This window comes from Aspergillus lentulus (assembly GCF_001445615.1).
Source record: "Aspergillus lentulus DNA, contig: Alt08, strain: IFM 54703, whole genome shotgun sequence".
Lineage (NCBI taxonomy): Eukaryota > Fungi > Ascomycota > Eurotiomycetes > Eurotiales > Aspergillaceae > Aspergillus > Aspergillus lentulus.
Genome location: NW_028322118.1, coordinates 2,352,549 through 2,369,154, shown reverse-complemented (window position 1 = coordinate 2,369,154; position 16,606 = coordinate 2,352,549). Strand labels below are relative to the sequence as shown.

Genomic DNA, 16,606 nt, shown 5'->3' with positions numbered 1-16,606 from the left:
TATTAACAACTTGAATTCCAGACTGTGCAACCGAAGCCTTCTGTTCCATGGACTCGGGCACTACTCGGGATCCCAAATGTGACCTCATCAGATGACCCTGGTGTCTTGCACGTGTCCGCAAGCAATGTTCTAGAGCAGAGCCCAAATTCTTTCTTTGCGCTACTGTCCATGCCTAATATTTACACAGTCGCTCCTGGAATACTACGCCTGATTGCAAGCATACTACATCGGAACAAAAGCACCGTGGCAATCCCGTGTTCTCAAAACGAACGGTTGATTCGTTCTAAGGACATACCATCCAAGGTCGGTTAGCAAGCAGACTAAGGATCCACTGCCGTGAATCCCTGTCGCGTGTGTGACAAGGTACAATTTCAAACAGGGTTGACCTTTGGACGGTTGCCCTACTCGAGGGACAAGATATTGACGTCTATCAAGTCCGGCACCAGTCCATTTCAGCATGTGCTATCTGCTCCAAGAGCACGGTATATTCTAATGCAGACGAATTCAAGCTATGGGAAGGTAATGTATTGCTGCTCCTTCCTTTGTGGCAAGCTTGCGTGATTCTTCGCTTTTGAAGAGCTTCCGTTTGCAATACAGCCAAAGTACCTCTGAAGAGATTCACCCTGATTAGTTAGGTCAATTGACACAGGAAAGGATTGAAATAGTTCTGCATTCCTTGCTTTTTTCAAGGAGCACAAGGGCCCTGTCAACCTGGCAACTCTGAGCACAGCAGCTCATCGGTGAAACAAGGTACACCCTAGAGTATTTTCGAACCATCATTCAGAATTGATAAAGGAGTAAATCGCTCGGGATTAATCGAGAAATCAGCCATGTATTCATAAGGAGACTATAGTTCCGATTCTAGGGCGGAGAGTCAAGACATTGGAAGTGATATTACCAGCATGGATTGGCCATAATCGACTACTAATTCGCTAGTTGCAATGTATAAAAGCCTCTATATATTTTGCAGCACATTTTCAATTCGGCTGTTATAACGGCGCCATGATATCCCGGAGAACTGACTCCTTTTAACGCTTGAGGTTCCTACCTTGTACTTACTGATGTTCGACCCCGACGTCATCTGCTTTGGTCGGAGAAACCCCATAAAACCGATATCTTACCCCCGAATGGCTCAGTCTCAAAGAAGGTTGAGATATAGAATGGACTTCATCCCGAGTGTTAGCCTCCAGGAGATTAATCCGACGGACTTAACGATGTCTTCTTTCCATCTATTTCCGCCTTGGTTGACCCCAACTTTCTGAGATATTTGTAATCACCACGAGACCTCTGATTTGCGAGTTTAATGACAACCACAACAATAGTGGGGAAGATCAGGAAGGACGTGGGATGCAAGACTAGGTACTTAAAGACGGTGTGTCTCCTCAGGGACGTACGTTGGCTTGTATCCCTCACTTAGGCATTTGATGCAACCAGACCCTTCTCAATCACTGGTACAATGGTTAAAGTTCTTCTGACTGGTAAGCATCTCCAAGTACTATCTCGCCATTGGGTCTGTAGCCTAACGCTCGGCCTAGGAGGAAGTGGCTTCATCGCTGCTCATTGTATCGATGTGCTGCTGGCACGCGGGTAAGTGCAGGATACCTAAAGCCATGGGCTGTTCTGGGTGAGCTGACCGGGGATACAATACAGATATGATGTCGTGGTAACTGTTCGATCCGAGGAGAAGGGCCAGAAGATTCTCGAAGCTCATCCCAATACGCCAAAAGAGAAGCTGTCTTTTGTTATTGTCAAAGATGTCGCAGCAGATGGAGCTTTCGATGAGGTAAGTGCTTTTTGTTGCTTGAGGCCGTCAATGTCACTGGCACGGTCCGTCCAGCGTCTCTAAGCTAATCGCTTTCAAGGCTGTCAAATCTAATCCACCATTCGACTATGTCCTTCACACTGCCTCTCCTTTCCACTACAATGTTACCGATCCCGTGAAGGATTTCTTGGACCCTGCAATCAAGGGAACGACGGGTATTCTCAAGGCGATCAAGGCCTACGCACCAACGGTCAAGAGAGTCGTTATCACCTCATCCTTTGCGGCGATTGTCAATGCCAAGCAGCATGCCAAGGAGTACAGCGAAGAGAACTGGAACCCCGTTACCTGGGAAGAAGCGCTGGATCCTTCTGCAACCTACAGAGGTAGTAAGGTATGTATACAGCCTCGTATTTCGCATTGTGGTTGGCTGACATATGCGCCTACCCCAAGACTTTTGCAGAAAAGGCTGCTTGGGACTTTGTCGAAAAAGAGAAACCCAACTTTGACATTGCAACCATCAACCCACCTTTGGTGCTGGGTCCAATCGTGCATTACTTGAACTCGCTCGACGCCATCAACACTTCCAATAAGCGGATTGCCGAGATGGTCCGTGGCCATTGCAAAGACGGCCTTCCCCCTACGGGCACATTCCTGTGGGTAGATGTCCGTGATGTTGCTCTGGCACACGTCAGAGCTATCGAAGTCCCGGAAGCAGGCGGCCAAAGATTTTTCCTAACGGCCGGCTATTTCTCTAATAAGGCTGTCGCTGATATCATTCGCGAAGCATATCCTAAGCTGGCTGATAAACTACCCCCCAAGGACTCGCCAGATGATACTCCGGCTGATGTATACGGTTTTAACAACAAGAAATCAATCGAGGTCTTGGGAATCCAGTACCGGCCATTGGAGCAATCGGTTACAGAAACAGTCAAGTCGTTGTTGGCTGTTTGGGGATGAACAGCAAGAAAAAAAAAAAAAAAGGTCGAGTATAGTGTAGAAATAGAGCTCAATGCATATATAGTTTGGACCTTGGAAAGAGATATTTCAACCATGTTGAAGTCCATGACGGAATAAGAATAATAGAATACCTCTCTGGATCATTCAGAGATACAACGGTGTAATCAGTAGTTATTGGGGAAATCAACTAGTTTGCGCTTCTGGGCGCTACCACTCACCGTACTCGGCTTGGCATGCATGGTGCAATCAACTTTTCTCCAGCTCACTTCGCATCGAAGAGACAACATCGAGACATTACAATTGTCTTCAATAACGCCCATGGCGACAGCCAGGTTATCGCCGACGGCGAATCTTCTTCGGAAGTCCCGTCTTTTCGCGCTTCCCTCAGCCTTACCGTTGCCCCAGCAAGATGCAACCTCGAAGACCGTTTTCGAATCCGACACCGCAACCCTGCCTTATCCGATCCGAGCATCCATTGTCACCCCAGCTTCATCGCTAGCGAGAGGAGATTGGGGTTTGAAGCGGCCACTTCCTGCAAAGTCGACATCGGAAAAGTCGTCCCGGCCTGTCGTCCGCCTCAACGTACTCGACACATTTGAACATGTCACAGACTTCGAATCCGCCGCCGACCACACGGTGACCTTGGAGAAATTCCAGGAGCTTCACATGCCCATGTCCCTTCCTTCCAAGGTCAACTACGCGACTAGCATGGTGCCCAGACATCAAAGCCCTTTCGAATCCGTGGTTGACAATACAGATACGAGCAAAGGCCTTCAGGAGCCTGGTGCTAAACAGTTCAGACATTCTGGGCCTTGGCTCGCGGGACAGACAGAGGCGGAATTCAATGCTTATCTAAATAAAGTGCGCGCGAGGAAGCCTGAGCTACTTCAGAAGCTTCGTGAACACTTCATTGCCAAGCGAACTGCTGAACGCAGAAAGCAAGCCCAGGATAACGGCGAGGATCTAGAAGCACTTGGTCCGCTCAACGTCACCGAGGAAGAGTTCCAAAGGTACATAAAATCGCTGCGAGCAGATCCCTTCTCTCTTGGCCCAGTGGTATTTGAACTGTTGGATCTTCCATCGCCCCCCGCCGTCCCTAGCGACCGTATCGGGCACAAGTACTACCAATCTCCTGGTACCAAACTCTCCTCTGCGGAGTATGCTGTATCTGGTCCCCCGAAGACACACCCTTCTGCCGGTCTCTCATATACGCGGTCTCACGCTCTGATCTACAACCACCCGAAATTCGGTCCCCAGGCATACCAACGCCCTGTGCAGGCCCGTATCCTGCGGCCGAAAGGTCGGTTCAAGGGCAAAACATCTAAAGCTATTGCTGGTGTTGGTGGTATTGCGGTGGAAGATCTCAACGCCATGACTTTCATTGAACAAGGCTCGCCAGCAGGTCTTGGGTACTTCGACGCATCCATCCCCGGTGGTGCAAAGTACTGGGTTACTCCCATCCGTGCTTCGGTTGACTCGGATGGTAGAATCGGCCTCGCGTCATACCGGGCTAGCGCCACTGCTAAGGCGCCTTATGGTATTGAGGAATACCAGAAGCCAAGCTTGACAAGTATTTCCCCGGCCGCCCGTGCGGACCAGCGTGTGGTGCCCAGGTTGGACAAATTGGCAAATTTGCCCTATGCTCGGAGAGGACAGGATATTGCAGCAGATCAGCCCGATAAAGGTAGAGAAGACGTTGCACGGAACCTTTTGAGGACCCTCAGCTCTATTTGAGTGTCTGTCGCGAGGTCTATATCTGGGGATACGGAGGGCTGGCTGTACGATTAGATTACTCTTCTTTCCTACTGATCTAGTGATATAAAGTTTGGATGCATTATGTAAATTAAATTCTGGGGGCAAATGAACATATCCAATATCATTCTGAACTCACAAGAAGTGCTGTCAATGGCACAAGTTTGGCAATCAGCACTCATCTGAGTACTTCGTTGATAAGTCTGGAAACAACCTAATATCTACTTACCTCATTAGGAAAGGTGTACTTCGATGAAAGTTTAGACCGGCGACTAATTTCTTGGCGTTTCAGTGAGGGTAAGCCTTATCACGTGATTATAGTTAGGGTTTCCGCACACCAGGCTCTCCAATATAGCAAGAAAATAGAATGGATTAGGTCTCGTCTTCCGAACATCCATCCCGCCAGCACACAACCGCCAAAATGGGTCGCGTTAGAACCAAGGTAAGTTACAGATAAAGCATCATGAGTTATTTTCGAAAGAGCGCCAAAAGAGTGTCAATTCTGACGAAATGGGTTTTTCTTCAATAGACAGTCAAGAGGTCCGCCAAGGTCATCATCGAGCGCTACTACCCCAAGTTGACGCTCGACTTCGAGACCAACAAGCGTCTTTGCGATGAGATCGCTATCATTGCCTCCAAGCGTCTTCGCAACAAGGTAGGCGATCCAACGTTGAGCCGTTCAGCAGTCGGAATATGACTTGCTGACGAAAAACCAGATTGCTGGTTACACCACCCACCTTATGAAGCGTATCCAGCGTGGCCCTGTCCGCGGTATCTCTTTCAAGCTGCAGGAGGAGGAGCGTGAGCGCAAGGATCAGTACGTTCCTGAGGTCTCCGCTCTGGATGTTTCCCAGACCGAGTCCGGCCAGCTCGATGTCGATGCCGACACCAAGGACCTCCTTAAGTCCATGGGCGTAAGTTCTGCTACTCAACGCGGTTGTTCGTGGTTTAAGAGCAGTCCGCTAACTTATCTTATCCACTACAGTTCGACAACCTCAAGGTCAACGTTGTCAACGTCTCCCAGCAGCAGGTTCAGGAGCGCCCCCGCCGCTTCCGGTAGATGCGCGCACCCTCAAGCCTCGATGAAAAAAGTTAATGATTGTCTTCGGTCGGTCTATGGCGTGCTCAATCATGCTTGCTCTGGCTGGCTTCGCAGCTATCATGTAGCCTAGAGACAGGAATGAACATAATTCTCGCTGAGAAAGGTGTCGCCGATTCTCCTGGTGGAGATGACGCTTGATTGCCAAAATTTCTCCCTTTGCTTACTATCCGCCTCGGCGCGGACGCTGCGTAGAAGGTTCTCTCTGCATGATGTCCAGGATGTCATTAGAGAGTCGCAACCTTTCTTTTGTGCGAACCGCACCATCAACTGCACCGCATTGGATCAAATTCAGTTCATTCCAGTCTATCTACAACAGTAAATTGGGTATCGTCATAAACACAAAGGCGCCGTAGAATCACAAAACGAAACATCCCATCGAACTCTGTCGCCACCAGGTCCATGTCACACTGACGAGATTGGTGTATATCAAAATCACATCTCCTTTGGCACGTAGCCTTCAATGGAGCCTCCTTTGTCATCGCCTGGTCGCATTTGCGGAGGCGTGACCTCGTGGGAGACATCCTCATTCTCTCGGATTGCTATGTCCACTCTGCCGGCTCGAAGAGCTGGATTTGCATCTCCACGTTCCATGGCGAGCTCACGAGAGCGAGCGGCATCAAGAAGAGATATGCCAGAGATGCCGCTTGCAAGATCATTCGGCCCTTCAGTCCCTTCCATGTGAAGGTCTTCCAATTGACCAGTGACTTCTTTCAGGGTGGCTGAACTGCTCATCTTGCTCTTTCCTTTTCGTGTCCTTGCTCTGTCTTCTTCGAGTAATACGAGCTCCTTGGCGTTGTTCCCATCCTGGCGCTCCCATGCAGGTTCCTCTGCCAACTGCACCCGTATATACATCGCTCGTTCGGCGCATTCATCCGAACACCACATTTCGAGCTTCTCTTTCGGGACAATATTCATCTCGCGGCCACGACCCCCGGGACCACTACCCTTGGCGCCCCATGTGATCCTGAACTTGCCTTTAACATCCTCTTTGCGGTGCTCGTGGGGACATAAACCATATCCACAAAGGCCCTCGATGTTCCGTTCAAGAATCAAATTATCGTAGTCCGCAGGTTGGAAGGGAACAAGGGCCGCTTTGAAAGCTCGAGCGTCTTCAGCAGACGGAGCGGCGGGGTCTGCTGAAGGCGAAGAAGGAAAATTGACAAGCTCGAGGATGCGGTCTAGGATTAGAGCTTCTGTGTCTTTCTGTGCCTGAATCTGGTGAGCATGGTGCATGGCGATCGCGAGATGCCGTGGATCGACGTTTGGCCGGTTCGTAGGTTGGCCCTTTTGCTGCTCGGGCGCCTTCGACTTGGGTGGCGCACGACGGGCATTGCTAGGCCTTTGTAGTGCTGCTGTTGAGGAGGCTGCATGTGCAGTCGGAAGAGAAGTTTTGAGAATAGGTTTATTTGCGGACATGATGAGCTTTGAATATGTGCGACCTCAGCAGCGACACTATCGTTGTGCTCAGTAGCAGAAAAGCAAAGAAAGAAGCTGATACAGTAGTGGTGTTTGTCGGGCCGGCACGAGGCAAACCCCGGATTCGATGAAAGCTTTTATTTAGCCAGCAGTGGGATGATGTAGTTGAGATACAATTAAAAAAAGCACCAAAGGAAGATACAGTTGAAAATTTGAGTGCTTAAAGTAGTAGTCCTTTGATCCAGTGTATCTTGTTAAAGGATAACCCACCATTCTGTAAAAAGTGAAGTAGAAGTGAGCAATGTTATTAGGTAGCCGCTGATTGCCCGTGGTGGAGCACCCTGTCCCGCCTGACAGTGACGACCACCACTCGCTGCTACGAGCCTACTGCCACCTCCGTGATTCCCCTCGATGTCTCCTCCTCTTCGTCTTCTCTAAACTACTCGTCCCGTTATTTTCTACATCCTTGGCATTAAATCACACAGGCACTGGGTCTCATCTTGATCAGTGCCCCTTTGTATAGTGAGTGACTTAATCCAGAGATCAGTCTCAGGGTGTTCGCTTGCCTTAGCATATACTCTGACGTACATACTGTGGATCGATCAGGCTGACAGATTACTCTCTTTGCATCCAGCATACATTCCTTCATTCGCAAACCGCATTTCCATATGACCGACTGCATTGAGATCGTCCAGGAAGGCTTCTCTTAATAACATATAGAGCTCCTTTCTCCGTCCCTCCTTTGTGGACCACCCGCAGCGCTTCCACCTTACCATTTCGTGTCAATTAGCCTGATATTTCGACTACAAACAATTTCTTCGCAACAGAATTCGGCTTGCCAGATGTCCAGCCCGCCGTTCACGGTCAAATCGGTCTTCGAGTACACTTCGGACCATGATGATGACCTTAATTTCTCAATCGGCCAAATCATAACCGTTACTGCCGAGGAAGATGCGGAGTGGTACTATGGCGAGTACACGAATGACTCGGGCGTCAAGGTAGAAGGCATCTTTCCGAAGAATTTCGTGGAGAGGTATGAACCTCCTGCTCCCCCGCGGCCGACACGCCCTAGCAGACCAAAGAAAGAAGCCAATGCTGCCGCTCCATCCGAACCCGCTGCTGCGGAAACTCATCCAGAACGCCTTCCCTCTCCGGGGGCAGCACCGGAGAGCGCCCCTTCGCTCGAACAGGAACCTGTCCTCGAACCGCCCAGATCACCTCCGGTTACTGCGCAAGCGCCGGCGTTTGAGGTCTCTTCTCCGCCACAGCCAGTTCAAGCTCAAGCTCCAATTCCGGCGGCCCCGCCAACCGCTCCCTCGGAGTCAAGTGAGCCGAAAGAGCCAGCCACCAAATCAGCATCTAAGCCAGCACCTCCCCCAGTCGCAGAGAAACCTAGTGGGTCATCATTTAAGGACCGGATCGCGGCTTTCAACAAACCCGCTGCGCCGCCTATCGCGCCTTACAAGCCAGGGGGCTTCGGCGGCCAGAATCCGACCTCATTCATCAAGAAACCGTTTGTTGCGCCACCCCCAAGCAAGAATTCCTATGTGCCTCCACCCAGAGAGCCGCCTCCGAAGATCTATCGGCGGGAGGAGGATACGGAAGTACAGGAGCGTGCTATGCGCGAGCCTCCGGTTTCTGAAAGCAGACCTGCACCCACGGAAGCAACTGAAGAAGGGGCGGAAGATCAGCCAAAGCCAACCAGCTTAAAGGAGCGAATTGCTCTTTTGCAGAAGCAGCAATTGGAGCAAGCGGCTCGCCATGCTGAAGCAGCTCAGAAGAAGGAGAAGGCTAAGAGGCCCCCTAAGCAGCGTGTTGAATCTCACGAGGACCGCACCGCCGTGGAAGAACAGGAGCAGGAAGACTCTGGTGCAGCTCCATCGGCGAGGGATCACAGTGTCGAGACCGTGAAACCTGGCCCTCTATCTGAGGGACAGTTAGGAACGCCCCCGCCTGGACCAGAGCCGGCCAGTGATGCTAACGACGCTGACTATTCCGCCGCCGCTGATACTGAAGATGCGGAAGAGACTTCAACAAGCAAGGAGGACCTCGAAGATCGTTCTGGGACGGAAACTCGTCAAGCACCGGAGCCTGAGGAAAAGAAAGTGGCTAGCGACAAGCTTGAACAGGACGAGGGAAATGAGAGTGATGAAGAAGAGGGCGAGGAAGAGGAAGAGATCGACCCCGAAATCAAGCGTAGGATGGAGCTGAGGGAAAGGATGGCCAAGATGAGCGGTGGTATGGGTATGATGGGGTTCTTTGGTCCTCCTGGTGGCATGCCTGTTCCGGGCGCAGGACCTCGCAAACCAAAGGCGGCTGCGGAGACAGAGAAAAACACGGAAGACTCACATCGGGCTGCTCCAGCAACTGCTCCACCCGTCCCCGTGATGGCGCTGCCGGGAATGAACGCCGTTAGACCAACAGCAGCTTCTCCAAGCGTAGAGAAGGAAGAGGATGTGCCTCAGCCTGCTTCTGTCACTGAACAGCATCCTCCTCAGGAAATCCCTGATGTAGAGGACGTCGTGGAGGAGAATCCTCCCCGTCGCGCTCCTGATGAGAGGCCTGCCGCACCTCACGGTACGCATCCTTGTTTCTCCTGCGGACAATGACTGCAGTCAACTTTGGACCATCACTTACATCTTACAGAGCGTCCAGTACCCCCGCCTCCGCCGAGAGAAACACGGCCCGCCCCGCCTCCAATTCCTCAGGACCGGCCGCTGTCTCCACCGGCTGTTCCAGGTGGTGAGTCTAATGATTATGTCTCCCTATATCTCGAGTTAGGCAGCGCTGACATCTAGGAGATTCTCGACCTGTCCCTCCTCCTCCGAAGACTCCGGCTTCTGCTGATCTCGGTGAAGAATCGGACGACGAACTTTCTGTACGTGCGAAGGATCTCTCTTTGACTGCCACCGAAGCGGAGCAGGAACGGCCTGCAGCTGCTCAGTCGGTTTCGGCTCCTCCCCTCCCGGACCATCTCGATTCGCGGCGCTCCTCAACCTACGAACCTACTTCTCCAACGTCTCCTACTCTCCCCTCGGAGAAGAGAATGAGTCGCCCGCCTCCGCCGATCCCAACAAATCCACCGATGTCACCACAGTTCCAGAGCAGGGCTCCTCCCCCGCCACCCCCTGGCAACATCCGCCGTAGATCAACTGCGGATAGCAGAGCAAGCGCGGTCTCGCAACCTCGCCAAGCTGGTGAAGACCTTGAGGGAGAAGTCACTGAGTATGATGGGGATTACGATACGGATATCGCGTCTGGGGCCAAATTCAAAGATGCCTTGAAATCTCATGGCCGCGATTCTAGCGTTGACGAAGGTACTATAACCGATGACCATTCTCTTCAGTCTCCACGAAGCCCTCAAGAGACGCGCCTTCCTCCTCCACCACCTCCCTCTGCGCCCAGAGCCGTTCCACCGCCGCCACCCATTCAGCCACCGAAGAGCAGCGGAGGCGCTTCTCTTGAGTCTCCCAGAGGACCACCGCCGCCGCCTCCTCACAGAGAGCTGTCATTTGGAGGAGAGGAAGAATATGATCCATATCGCTATTCTGCCCCTCAGCATGGTGTGCCCGCACCGAGAGTGCCACCTGTGCCTCTTGGCCGCCCAGAGTCACCCCCGGTGGCTCCTTCGCAGGCTGCTGAACATGATTCTGAGGACATGTACGACGCGTCTCCCGCCGTCCAAAGCCCCTCGGAGAGATCAGCAGCTCCGCCTCTGGAAAAGAGATCTTCTTTTGCGCCTCCTCCCACTCTGCCGCCTACCGCGCCACCCCCGTCAGCGCCACGAAGTAATCGTGCATCTTTAGACATTCCTAGGGGCCAGCCTAATCTGCGGAGATCTATGGATGCGTCTCGTCCGTCCATAGATCAAGGCTTCATTGCTATGGATGTGGATCTGGCGGAAGGCTCTCTCTGGTGGACACAGCCTAATACCCCTCCACCTGTTTTCCAAAATCGCAAGGATGTTCTCTTTGAAGTGGAGGAATCGACGTCCACTAAGCGGGGCAGAAAGACCACGATTTCCAAAGATGTCTATGTCCTGTTCATGGACTATTCGCAGACCGTTATCACAGTGGCATATGACGCCCGAAATCCTTCGGATGTGTCCTTGGAGCAGCGTCACGAACCTCCACCTCTGCAGCCGCGCCAGGACCAGCTTGAGAAGGCGCATGCGCAATTCGGTACACGTATCTCGGATGCTGTGACCGCTATTCAGAATACAACTGTCTCAGATGGTACACCGTTCGGCTTGGTCCAGCATCTGCTTAGTCCATTGAAAGATGCACTCCTCCCTGTCGGTACACGCGCCTATGGTGCCTTGGTTTATGCAAATCTGGCCAATGCATCTGTGCAACAGAACGACGAGATCCGAGCTGGAGATATCGTCACTTTCCGCAACGCGCGGTTCCAAGGCCACCGAGGCACAATGCACCAGAAATACAATGCTGAAGTCGGTAAGCCGGATCATGTCGGTATTGTCGTTGACTGGGACGGTACCAAGAAGAAGATCCGCGCATGGGAACAAGGCAGAGAAAGCAAGAAGGTGAAGGTAGAGAGCTTCAAGCTCAATGATCTGCGAAGTGGAGAATGCAAGGTGTGGCGAGTTATGCCTCGAAGCTGGGTAGGCTGGGAGAGTTGAGAATGCCTGGCCATGACGCTACGTAAGCTGCAAAAGCACTATCCCTGAGATTTATGGGCAGCCATCGAAGAGGAAGATTGTATGTGTTACGTGTGCGGGAGGAGATATGATCTCTATCTGTCCTTGCCTTGTCTCCTTCATCCTTTGATATTCTGTGAGAGATCTACGAATGCGCGGGCGGTTGTGCAGATACCTAAGCTTTCAAGTCGATTCGGGTACATGTTTAATTTTCTTTCATGTACATGGATGGCAGAGCTGCTTCATTAGTCGCCTGCAGTTATCAGGTTCCTTTTCACCAACCATTTGATTACTTTCAAGCCGTTTATTTTCTGTTTCCATGTATCTACTAATGCTTTGTCCCAATCAAACTGCTTATGAAGTGTTTGTAATGGCCGTCTATCACTGCATAATCCTCACTGAATTAACATATCATAAGCTTACTTGACATAGTAGTGCATATGTTGTCCGTAGGCCTTTGTTGCTGCAGGTTTGCTAGTGTGATGCCTGAAATTAGAGGCACCAATAACGGTGGCAACCTGATTTCCGTCGTTTCCTGTTCAGGCATTCAGCCCAACTCCGATTTCCTTATCTTCAAGAGCTTCACCAACTTGTCCCTCACAACCATCGCAGCTTGACGGCGTCATCACTGTCAAAATGGGTGGCGATCTGAATTTGAAGAAGTAAGTACCTACATCTCCACAGCCGCAACTATCCCTTTTTTGTATCCTCTTACTCACCAGCATATCAGATCATGGCATCCATCGCTGCTCCGCAATCAGGAGCGCGTGTGGGCGGAAGAGAAACGAGCCTTAGAGGAACGCAAACGCATCGAGCAACTCCGACGTGAACGGGAAGAAGAGCGCCAGATTCAAGAACTACAGCGCTTGCAAGAATCTTCGGGGAAAGGTCGCCAGCTGAATCGGGTCGACTGGATGTACCAGGCGCCGTCGAGCGCAACAGGTCACTATGCCGAAGAGATGGAGGGATACCTACTGGGCAAGCGCCGTATTGATGGGATTCTACTCAAAAACGATGAGAGCAAGAAGCTGGAGAAGGGGACTGATGTCGTTGCGGCTAATGCCGCCCCGCCTCCTGTGAATAACCCCCGTGATACAATGGCGAAGGTGATGGCGGACCCGTTACTCGAAATCAAGAAACGTGAGCAGGCTGCTTATGAGAATATGGTGAAGGAATCGGTGAGACGGGGTCAGCATATCCGTGACAAGGATCGTGATAGGGATCCTGATAGGGATCGTGATAGGGATAGGGAACGCCGTCGTGACCGTGGTGGCCGAGATAGGAGTCGCGATCGGGATCGCAGCCATAGACGCTCGAGACATGGAGATGAGGATACACACCGTTCTCACCGCCATCCATCACATCGGCAGAGATCTCGGTCTCCCTTGTCGCCAGACCGGTCCGACAGGAAACAGGGGGATGACCGAGATTACAGAGATGAGAGAGATAGACGGGCTGATCGCAGAGATGAGCGCAAAGACCGTGATCGGAGGGATGATCGTCGGAGTGAGAGAGACCGCAGAGCGGATAGGAACGACGGAGACCGACATTCCAGCAGATACAAGGACCGTGATGACCGATATGACCTCCACACACGGCGACGATCAAATGAAGATCGTTCGCCATCTCCTCGACGCGGCAATCATTACCATGATAGACGCTGGACAGAGGACAGGAGCGATGGATATCACAGAGACTCTCGAAACCATGATCGGCCAGAATCCTACCGAGGCAACGACAGGAGAGATAACAAGGAACCCAGAGACTCGAATCCTAGGGAACGGACCCTGAATACTAGAGATGAAGCTGCTAGTAACAAAGAAAAGGATCTGGAAGAGGAACGCAAGAAGAAGCTGGCTGAGATGATGTCCAACGCAGACGAGTTGGAACAAAAGCGTCTTCAGCGCATTGCCGAGGTCACAGCTATGGAAGAGAAAGAGCGCGAGGCAGACGAAAAGCAGCGGTCTGAACGAGGTCGCTTTGTTGGTAAACTCCATCGTCAGCTCCAGGAAGATAGTCTGGACGATCGGATCCGACGCAGTCGTGGTGGCTTGGAAAGGATGGAGGATTAAGGAACGCCATGCCATGCCTTGGGCATTGTCATCACCTATGTTCTCGGTTCTTTTATTGGTTACAATATATTGGGGGCTTCTCTCTGGCGTTCAATTTCGGCATGGGGCATGAAATTAGTTTCAAGCAGCTGTTATACCCTGACCTTCGCAGCAAACCAGTAGCTTTGCTCTCGTTGCGCGCCGGCCGAGGAAAGAAGAAAATAGAAAAGTAATTATTTGAGCCTTGGGCATCGGTTCCTCCTCCACACGCCAAAGTTTTGATTCAATATATTATCGGTTTGAAGTAATACAGCGGAGTTCTGGAATGAGAATGCCATAATTGAATTATACAGGTATCACGAAGGGTTGCGGCCGACAACGCTACATTTAAGTATAAGAAAACATTTCCTACAGAAGAATCGAAAAGATCTATCCTACATTACAACAATAGCAACTCGCCTGTCGCCGCCCCGCCAGCCAGCTGAGGCTGGTACACCTGCTGCTGGTTCTGGTTGACCACGTATTGAGTCTGAGAGGCTCCACCGCCACCAGCACCGCCATCTTCTCGACCACCCAGGTCGAGTGCCGCCATCTGCTGGCTTCCGACGCTGTTGAAGTACATGTCTGCGGCGCTCACGGCGGCATTCATGCTGCTTGCACCGGTACCAGAGCCGTTCGTCGGCGATGCATTGGCCACAACGCCTGAATCCGCCCCAGTACCCGGGAGGAATTGCCAAGCACTACTTCCGTTCTCGTCTTGGGGTTTCTGCAGGGCAGGGCTGTACTGCAATCGTCGGGTCCGCGCAGAGCGGAAAACCTGCTGGACCGGTTTGAGGTACACAGTTGCCAGCGTGCCGACGTTCAAGCAGAGTTCTTCTAGGGTCCGCGAGTCCAGCTTCTCGCTTTCTGCGCTGATGGGGGGTTTCTGGCCCATCACGACCTGCTTCGCGGTAGCCGGGTCGGTCGACAGCAGACGCCAGTACATGTACCCTCTATCCCTGAGATCCGGGTCGTCCGTTTCTTCTGTGCACCATTTTAGGACTTGAGGTACGAGCTGTTGACCCTTGGTAGGGCGTTGGATGAACAGCTTGACGGTGGCCGTCAAGAGGGCAAGTTGCACTTCAACCGTCTCGTCGTGGAAAGTGGCCAGGTAATCCTGGAGCAGTCCGTCTGAGTTCTCAATGCGGTCTGCATATTGCCCGATGATCCAGATGATGGCTGCCTTTGCTTCTGGTTCATCCAATTCGTCGATATTCTGAATGACGTTGCTGATAATGCTTTCGTACTGGTTGGGATACTTGCGAAAGATATTCCGAATGACAACAGTCGCCTCTTGCACAATATAAGGGATTTTGGCGTTAACCAACTCCAGGAGAGTGTCAATGCACTGCCGTGCTGCAGATTCAATTTTGATGGCCAGTTTCCCGATGGCACGAACGGCTTTTCGCACGAAATGAACATCGATCTCGGTTGCATATCTTTATACCGAATCAGTCAATGGACATATGGCTGGGGAGCATTGCACTCACTCTCGCAACTCTGCTAGCACAATGCCGATATTCTCCTTCGTGGTCAGCATAAATATTAACTCGAGCTTAGTCACTTTGACATAAATCGGGTCATTGTAGTTGCAGAAAAAGACTCGGATGTCGTTCCGTAGAACCTCGGGTCTTTTCTGTAAAATGAGAATGGCATTTCGGAGAGCTAAGTACTGCACTTCCGGAGGTTTCGACAGCAGAGTAACAAGAGGCGGTGACAGCTTCTTCGACAGAGAAGTGATGTGCCTTTCATCGGCTATGTAGTTCATGAGATAGAGGATGACACGGATCGATGTAAGGACAACAGAAGAGTTGGAGTGAGAAAGGCGAGGAGCTACACGCTCGGCGAGCAGGAGTGCTTCTGCTGTGTCCTGAGGCACATATGACATCAAAGCATCAAGGATGTAAGTCTGCCCCCATCTAGTTATTTGTTAGCAGCGCGGACAAAGCATAGGGAAGGACCAAGGGCAGATCGTCTTACTCGGAACAGTCTGGTAGGATAGAAACAAGTTTTGAGGCGCTTGCATAGTCAATCGTCAGGGATATCGATTCACTTCGGCCCCAGATATCTGTCAAAGAAGCAAGAACACTGGACACGACGGTTGGATTCTCATCCTTGAGCATTCGGTTGAGCCGATCGATGAGGTCCGAGCCCTCAACCATCTTCTTATCGTGCTCGTAGAGCTTGGAAACGCAAAAAGCCGCAGTTTTGCGAACGTAAGGATCCATGTCCCCCATCAAACGTTTAAGAGGCTGAACGGTTGCTTCGACGAACTCGCGAACGTGCACATATGAGATAGTTCGCAGAGCCAACGCGCGCACAAGCGGATTCGAGTCGTCCATATCCTGAGATCCATGTTAGCTCATGAATAGGACCACATAAAAACACATGGTCGTCCATACATCTACCAATATGGGCAGCGCCTTCAAGGCGACATCGGGCTTCATCCTTGAGTAGTTGACCAGGAAGAGAAAGCACCTATTGTACGGAGTCAGTCGTCTGTTGGGCCTGCGCCTTGTATCCGTGCCCCTCCCTAGGGACGTACATCTTCTTTATCTCCAGGCTGGGCAAGTTCATACAACCGATCACATCGGGAAATAAGGCGACCATGTCATTGTTGCTCATGGTCATATTGGCAACGATCTTCTTGAGCGCTATTTTCTTCGCCGAGAAATTCTTGTCCTTCTTGCCGCCGCTATTGAGCTCCTGTCGCAGCTCCGCGACTTTGCCCTGTGAAGATTGAGAGAATGGTAAGCCATAGTTGGTCGTATAAGGAAGCACGGCGATGAACATAGAGGGAAAAGTGATTTTGAATCATGTAAGTAGATAATCGATATGTTGGAAGCAAGTATACAACGGCAGGTGGGCTT

At 51.4% G+C, this 16,606-nt stretch overlaps 7 protein-coding genes across 7 annotated transcripts; 5 read left to right on the top strand and 2 right to left on the bottom strand.

Moving 5' to 3' along the window:
* Positions 1-1,456: 1,456 nt before the first annotated feature.
* On the top strand, positions 1,457-2,719 carry ALT_4025 (SDR family oxidoreductase; the record flags this gene model as incomplete). Its single annotated transcript, XM_033556718.1, has 5 exons — positions 1,457-1,478; positions 1,536-1,587; positions 1,651-1,783; positions 1,863-2,153; positions 2,213-2,719. The coding sequence occupies 5 exons, from the start codon at positions 1,457-1,459 to the stop codon at positions 2,717-2,719; spliced, it is 1,005 nt and encodes a 334-aa protein (XP_033412609.1).
* A 318-nt stretch (positions 2,720-3,037) lies between these two features.
* ALT_4024 (mitochondrial 37S ribosomal protein bS1m) lies at positions 3,038-4,453 on the top strand (the record flags this gene model as incomplete). Its single annotated transcript, XM_033556719.1, has 1 exon — positions 3,038-4,453. The coding sequence occupies one exon, from the start codon at positions 3,038-3,040 to the stop codon at positions 4,451-4,453; it is 1,416 nt and encodes a 471-aa protein (XP_033412610.1).
* A 439-nt stretch (positions 4,454-4,892) lies between these two features.
* Positions 4,893-5,531, top strand: ALT_4023 (40S ribosomal protein eS17; the record flags this gene model as incomplete). The annotated part of the gene is made up of 4 exons (XM_033556720.1): positions 4,893-4,913; positions 5,001-5,126; positions 5,188-5,385; positions 5,457-5,531. The coding sequence occupies 4 exons, from the start codon at positions 4,893-4,895 to the stop codon at positions 5,529-5,531; spliced, it is 420 nt and encodes a 139-aa protein (XP_033412611.1).
* Positions 5,532-6,005: 474 nt separating this feature from the next.
* Positions 6,006-6,989, bottom strand: ALT_4022 (Rtr1/RPAP2 family protein phosphatase; the record flags this gene model as incomplete). Its single annotated transcript, XM_033556721.1, has 1 exon — positions 6,006-6,989. The coding sequence occupies one exon, from the start codon at positions 6,987-6,989 to the stop codon at positions 6,006-6,008; it is 984 nt and encodes a 327-aa protein (XP_033412612.1).
* An 842-nt stretch (positions 6,990-7,831) lies between these two features.
* ALT_4021 (SH3 domain protein) lies at positions 7,832-11,628 on the top strand (the record flags this gene model as incomplete). The annotated part of the gene is made up of 3 exons (XM_089599675.1): positions 7,832-9,566; positions 9,636-9,731; positions 9,788-11,628. 3 exons carry the CDS (start codon positions 7,832-7,834, stop codon positions 11,626-11,628), a joined length of 3,672 nt encoding a protein of 1,223 aa, XP_089456013.1.
* A 654-nt stretch (positions 11,629-12,282) lies between these two features.
* On the top strand, positions 12,283-13,718 carry cwc25 (U2-type spliceosomal complex subunit CWC25; the record flags this gene model as incomplete). Its single annotated transcript, XM_033556723.2, has 2 exons — positions 12,283-12,308; positions 12,377-13,718. 2 exons carry the CDS (start codon positions 12,283-12,285, stop codon positions 13,716-13,718), a joined length of 1,368 nt encoding a protein of 455 aa, XP_033412614.1.
* Positions 13,719-14,136: 418 nt separating this feature from the next.
* On the bottom strand, positions 14,137-16,529 carry ALT_4019 (putative AP-2 adaptor complex subunit beta; the record flags this gene model as incomplete). Its single annotated transcript, XM_033556724.2, has 5 exons — positions 14,137-15,175; positions 15,227-15,655; positions 15,717-16,081; positions 16,139-16,214; positions 16,282-16,529. The coding sequence occupies 5 exons, from the start codon at positions 16,527-16,529 to the stop codon at positions 14,137-14,139; spliced, it is 2,157 nt and encodes a 718-aa protein (XP_033412615.2).
* Between the last annotated feature and the right edge of the window lie 77 nt (positions 16,530-16,606).